This window comes from Bidens hawaiensis, unplaced genomic scaffold (genome assembly GCF_021521415.1).
Source record: "Bidens hawaiensis isolate Kalapana, Puna unplaced genomic scaffold, B.hawaiensis_p1.1 tig00004685_1, whole genome shotgun sequence".
NCBI classification, from domain to species: Eukaryota; Viridiplantae; Streptophyta; class Magnoliopsida; order Asterales; family Asteraceae; genus Bidens; species Bidens hawaiensis.
Window position 1 is genome coordinate 118,284 of NW_027491287.1, and position 6,559 is coordinate 124,842.

General features: G+C 36.3%; 2 protein-coding genes across 2 annotated transcripts; both read right to left on the reverse strand.

Annotated features, from left to right (window-relative positions):
• Window positions 1–373: 373 nt before the first annotated feature.
• Window positions 374–3,035, reverse strand: LOC143627527 (pectinesterase-like). Its single transcript, XM_077097319.1, has 2 exons — window positions 1,751–3,035; window positions 374–1,223 (listed from the first exon to the last, which is right to left on the reverse strand). Exons 1-2 carry the CDS (start codon window positions 2,652–2,654, stop codon window positions 538–540), a joined length of 1,590 nt encoding a protein of 529 aa, XP_076953434.1. The 5' UTR covers window positions 2,655–3,035; the 3' UTR covers window positions 374–537.
• Window positions 3,036–5,175: 2,140 nt separating this feature from the next.
• LOC143627477 (gamma conglutin 1-like) lies at window positions 5,176–6,351 on the reverse strand. Its single transcript, XM_077097286.1, has 2 exons — window positions 6,336–6,351; window positions 5,176–6,024 (listed from the first exon to the last, which is right to left on the reverse strand). The coding sequence occupies exons 1-2, from the start codon at window positions 6,349–6,351 to the stop codon at window positions 5,366–5,368; spliced, it is 675 nt and encodes a 224-aa protein (XP_076953401.1). The 3' UTR covers window positions 5,176–5,365.
• Window positions 6,352–6,559: the final 208 nt, after the last annotated feature.

Consider the following 6,559-nt stretch of genomic DNA (forward strand, 5'->3'; position numbering starts at 1 on the left):
AGAAAAATCGTGTTTGATTTTGTGTTGATATTGGTATGTTATTATATAGAGTAGGAAAAATTTTTTTTTTAATAAAATACGAGCCCAACGGCTCTTTTCACGCATTCCCAGACCTCCTTCACGCTCCCCCCAGCCGCTAGCCCACCCGCGCCTGCCTCTTTTTCCGCGCTCGCGCCCCTTTCGCGCCCCTCTCGCGCCTCGGTGGTGTGGTCCTCGCGCCCCGGGGCGCGACCGCCTCGCCACTTACGCCCTTTCTCGCGCTCCGCACCCTGCAGCCTTAGACTGCTTTAATAAAATTGATTCTACTTCATTTGTTTGAACACATGTTAAATATATATAAATCCAAAAGCATAATCAATCCACTTTATACAAATAGTACAAAACAAATTAGTAAGACATTCACAATCCCATTTACCACAAGCCATATTCATTTAACAAAACATACCATATTTTTGGTACATTTTGTTTATGACATGACAAATGTAACATTAAAATTCACAAATATGAACCTTTAACATATCAAACTTATGTGCATCTTCATAGTCCGGCTGTGTAAGGCAGCCCGGTCCCCGGAATCCAAGAACCACCGTCCAAGAATTCACCAACCGTAAACTTCATTGCGTCGCTCGCACTCGTGATAACATGATACCCCGGCCACTTCACTCGACCGCTTGTACCCGCACCAGGCCCCGTGTTCATATATTCACCATAGTATAATGTACTCAAAGCAAAACTACCATCCCACTCTATCCACCCGGCCGAGCTAATTAAACTATCGAGCGAACACTTCATGTACACGGTCCTCGAGTATTTTTGCCACGGCCGGCCTAGATAGGTCTTGACCGAGCCCCCCGAGCCTTTCAAATCCGAAGCAGCCGTGACACCCGAGTTGTGTATTATGATACCAGTATTTTCATTCGGGTCAGTTCGGGCTTGAGCCGTGATTGCGTTCCACTGTCTACCTTTTCGCACGTATATGTTGCAACTTTGGAGAACCGCGGCTGCGTTACCAAATATAAAATCTAGTGTCCCGTATACCTGACAGTTGCGGTAAAACTGGCGTCCGGAGTATACGTATAATGTGTCTTGATAGCCTTTAAAAGTGCACCCGAACATGACTGACATGTCTGATCCGGACCGAAAGGCCACGGCTTGGTGCTTTGAGGGTCCGGCCGTGTTCTCAAACGTCATGTCTCTAGCGATGAACCCGGGTCCGGACACCCCTAATTAATGTAACATATAAATTAGACTCATATAACATTTTTGAAACATTCATGTAATGCAAAAACCTTGTACATTATATTCACGTTGTGAACCTTTTTTACATATTTTTATAAGGTGAACGTGTCAAACCCGATATCTAACCCGTTTTTATACAACCTATTAAACAGTCTGTCAACCTGGTTAACAGTTTAGATAAATCAACTACACGGGTCGTGTTAGGGTTGATATATCTGACACAAATAATATATGGATTGTCTTAAATATGCTTCAAAGAAAAAAATCAATTACAATTAGTGTTGAATATGTTTTTTTTCTAATTTTGTGTTTATCTTTATTAGTTTATTATACATGGTATTATGTGGTCTTATTTAAACACATGGAACACTTAGCATCACCTATTAAATGACAAGCTAGACATATTAGACATGTATGAGAATGACATTTACTCATTTAGTTCAAAAAGGCCTAAAGTCAAATTTCTTAAATTGGTTAAATTAAAAAAAAATTTGATGACAACTTAACTCACCAAAGGTTGCAGACCCGTAAGTTGTCGAGCCGTCGTCGTTATTTTTATTGCTCGTAACGATAGTTGAGCCCGCACCATCTCCAACAAACATCAAGTTACGCACCGATCTCTTGATGCTTACATTTTCCTTGTAGACACCCGCTTTCACATATATGACAAACCTAGAGGTTTCTTTTCTATGGTTAGACAGGGCTGCAACGGCCTCAGATATAGTCTTGTAGCTACCTGACCCATCTTGTGCGACCACAAGATCGGCTGAGGGGCCCGAGGCCGTTGCAAGAAGCTTTCTGTCACTTTTAGACAACCATGTTGGGAAATTATTTGTTTCCATAACTCTTCTCCCTTTAATATTTTTAGAACTTGTAAGTAATGGAGTTAAGGCTTTGTTTATAGCAAGAGAGTTGCTAAGGTGCTTTGAAAAGCCATTTAAAGAAGGTTTAAAAGTTTGAAAATGAGAAGATAAGTTAAAGTCATGAAAACCATTTTGGCATGTTGCATAATTGGTAGAGGCTTGACTAAGCCATGTTTGGATATCATGTATGTTGGTGGAGCCCAGCGAACGGTTTAACTGATAAACCGTGTCGTCATATAGCTCCAAACAGTCAGCCCAAGCCGACTTAGCTCGTGACTCAAAAGAGCTCAAGTCCATAGCCATAACAAGTTTATGGGCATGTTCGGCTTGAGCCAAAGTGGACATGAGGGTCACTTTGCGAACATCTAAAGGGGTTTCTATGCTAGTCTTTCCAATCAAATAAGTGCACATTTCAGGATAAGGGGCGTGACCGCAAACCAATAACATGGTAGTAGGATTGGCACCATGAACAACAACAAATGGAATAAACATGGTTACAAGAATATGAAGAAAGGTGATGAGTTTAGCCATATTATGGTAGCTAATAAACATATTATCAAGAAAGGTTTTTGTACTTTATGTTATATGAAATTGAGACGAGTGCCTGTTACTTTATATAGGCTTTAAATTCACACATTGATGCCACGGGCTATGAAGCCTTTTGTGCTTTCAATTATCTAATTATTCTTTGGTATTTTTTTTTAATTATTTTTAGAGCAAAATCACAAAGTGTCATTTTCATTAATAATTTGATAAGAAAATGCAATTTATAAATTTTCCAACAATATTCTTTCTTAACACGCGTCCTTTTACACAATAGTTACATTCTTCACCACATTTCTGAAACTAGTGTGGCCCCCGGGGTAGATCGATGCATTGCGCAAGAGACTCGTGTTGCTACGCTAGGGCCGACAAATCAATGAATCTGATGTACAGTGTTGCAAAAATCCTCAATAGGCCCTGATTAATTGCTAGTCCACACTTCATTGATTAATTTTGGGCTAATCGGCAAATTAATCGGTTAGTGGTCAAATCCGGCCAAAATCAAGATTAATCAGACTTAATCGTCTTTTTCTGATAAGATCCTAGTCAAAATTGACGGTTTCCGGCGAGATTCCAAAAATCAGTGGTTTTCGACGAAATTCCAGTTAAAATCAGCAGTTTCCAGCGAGATTCCAGCTAATTTCCGACCAAAATGTGGTTGTGTATGTATAAAACTAAACATTACACATAAAAATATGTGCGTGTATGTATAAAACTAAAATTATACATTAAAGTCCGATCCAGTTAATCTCTAGTCTCCATATCACCTCCCGACTAGCGTTTTCTATAACAATGACTACAACACAAGGTGTGTCATATGAAAACTTTGACAAACTGAAACAATTTCGTATCTAAAAAAAAAGGTCAAATAATATCTTTATAATACTTTGTCAAACTAATCTGTCAATTTTAATGATATATATTTTTTTCAATAATATCTTAAGTTTGTACTACAATAATAGTTAGATTGTTAATTAATAATTATTATATTTGAGAATATAAAGTGAGATTTTGAGTGTACATCTATATAGGCATTGGGTAAATATTACATACTTTTTCTTGTCAAGATCCTATTACGCAATATGCCAAGTCTCCATGTCAAGTTGTCAACATCTCTTTATAGGTCCGTTTTCAAGACACCAAGTTAACAAAAATATATATATGGTTTCCTCTTTGTTCTTTCACATATACGAATGTCGGTAAACATATAAGTACTAGATTATACATCTACAAGTATAAAATAGCATGTGTATTTAACGTCTAATGGATGCAACAATCTTGATAATCAATTAGCGACTCTCCATTCGAGATGTCCATGAGTTGAGGTGAAAGATAAAGGTGGAACATCCGTTGGGGGTTTTTGCGTCTGTGAGATTTCTACTGTCAAAATCTGACGTGGAGGTCCATGGCCTCGAAATGTTTAGCGAATAAAGTAATAGTTAGGTTGTCTTTGGCACAACACAACAAAAAATGGCCACACCTACTATTTGTGCAATAGCTAGAAAATGGATAAAGTAAACATGAACTCATGTATTGAACAATATATTTTTTTGGGTGCAATGATATAATAAAGTGACAAGCTACCGAATTGCCCATAAATCATACAAAGCGAACACGAAAGTGTGGGATTGTACACATATTGCAAGCTCATCTGTAACCGTCTAATGAAATTTGATAACTAATTGATGATTTTTGGTGGTTTTTTTGTTAGGATGTTACGATCATGAGGTCTTCTGCTCGCAGCCGAAATATTTCTACTTAATCGTTAAGTTTGTTCCTAGCTATAACAAAAGATAGGTATGCCTAACTAAACAAGCTTGTTTAAGAATAAATTACTTAAATTAGCTAACGATATATTTGATAAAATGGGAAGATATGATATACATGCGCACTTACATTATTACATGCATATGATGATGAAATTAAAATGATATACACTTGCATACAAAAGATGAGCTAACATTTGTCCCTCAATTATTTTTTTGTTTTTTTCATTTTTAACTTTGAGAGTAAAGTAAATTGAATCAATATTTACTTTCAATCCTTAATGAATGACAATATTAAATATAACTCGAGTTTTTTATGTTCCCTTTTTTCTCACCTAGAAATGAAGACTTATTTTACATGGTGCGGTTTTGGTATGTGTTCATAAATTGTGATGTTATACCCGTTATACAGTGTTGTTTTGTATCTAGGTCTGGATTAATGTTCTGGTTATAAAAACTATGGGAAGGTTAACGTACAAATGAAATTAACGTGCTAAACGTGAGAACCAAGTAGAGTAATTATATACACAAGTAGAGTAATTATGTAATTACTATCATATAGTAATTACATAATTACTCTACTTGTGTATATAATTACTCTACTTGGTTCTCACGTTTAACACGTTAATTTCATTTATATTTGATCCAAACTCATAAAAACTATTGTGTTGGAATAGACATTAAGCCGCAGAAAGCTTGGACTACTTTACGTGGGTATTTAGCCCATTATTTACTCAAATTAAATGGGCTGATTGCCTCTTGAATTGTACTCGGCCCATTTTGAAGTTGTATTCTAAAATGTCATGTATGTGCTACACAAGAAGTTATTCGATGTAAGTACTTTAAATAATACGTAATAACAATAAGATATTTAGGACACAAACTAGAGTGTGACATAGTAGTTTCACATGCATATCAGCTACCAAGAGCTAGTAAACATTAATCATATGTGTTTCAATTCGCAATTTCCGTGAAGTTGAAGCTGTTGCAAGACGTCCCACGAGCCAACAACGAAGAGCTGAATCCCAACTTTTGATTCACTGGATCAAAGAACAAGAAATTGTTCTCCATCTGATTAGTCCCAATCACAATATCATCTTCGACATTCGAACCACCATCAATAAGCGCAAGACACTCGACACCATTCCCAACCCGCTTCATCAAATTCTCTTCTGAAAGCGTCCACTTTTTCCCACCTAATGTTTCAAGATCAATCTTTGGAACATGATGAAACCCTGATCCAGTTTTAAGACACAAACTAAACGGTCGAACCATATTTACTCGACTAATGCTATTCGTGGAAAAACTTGTAACTAGAGCTTTATAGATATCACTTCTTAGTGTGGTGTAAGGAACTAAAGTGCTAAGATTAACAAAACTAGTTTTCAAAGATGGTAAAGAAGTAACTGGTGTCCCTTCGATTAATATTCGGTTTATTTTTATATAATATCCCAAGGACTTGGAACTCTTTCTAATCATAGGAGTGTAAGAAAGAATGCTTCTAAGATCAAGATTCGGAAACTGAGTAAAATAAAATGGACCGTCACCTAAAAATGCCACCCCACGAGCCGATGATAAGTTTGGCAGACAAAGTGCAACGCTTCGACGAAATTCTGACAATTTATATAATAATTTCGTCGTAAATATGTTGGAAACAATTAGTTTGCTATTTTTTTTCTAATAATTGTTAAAACATGAATATTGTTTTAAAGAGTTTGAGAAAAAACGTTGGAAATATTTTGGGCTGGAATTAGTTAAGACAAAATTACATGATGGTTTGACTAACAGATTAAGAACGGGATCGTGAAAGGCTGAAAGCTATATAAAACTTAATTTGGGCTTGACTGACAAGTAACATATATGCAAAAAATGGTCTTGCAATTAAAAAATATTCGACGCCTTTAATGAACAAACATAAACAAACTCACATTAACGTACATTTATGTACGTGAATGAACACATTATCGAATGTTCACGAACACAACTGATTGATTGAACGAGCATGGTCTTTGTTCGTGCTTGTTCATTTAGTTAAATCAAATGAAATTCCCTATTTATATTCGTTCATTTATCAGCCAAACGAATACAAATTAACTTCCCGTCAAACAATTCAACAAACCTTCAGATCATTTACAACCTTAAGCACAC

What these genes read in the sequence shown, in the direction of transcription:
- LOC143627527 (XM_077097319.1), bottom strand. Translation starts at nt 2,654, where the DNA reads ATGTTTATTAGCTACCATAATATGGCTAAACTCATCACCTTTCTTCAT. An exon ending in TTACGGGTCTGCAACCTTTG is followed by an intron (nt 1,224 to 1,750) that starts GTGAGTTAAGTT and finishes TACATTAATTAG; the next exon opens with GGGTGTCCGGACCCGGGTTC.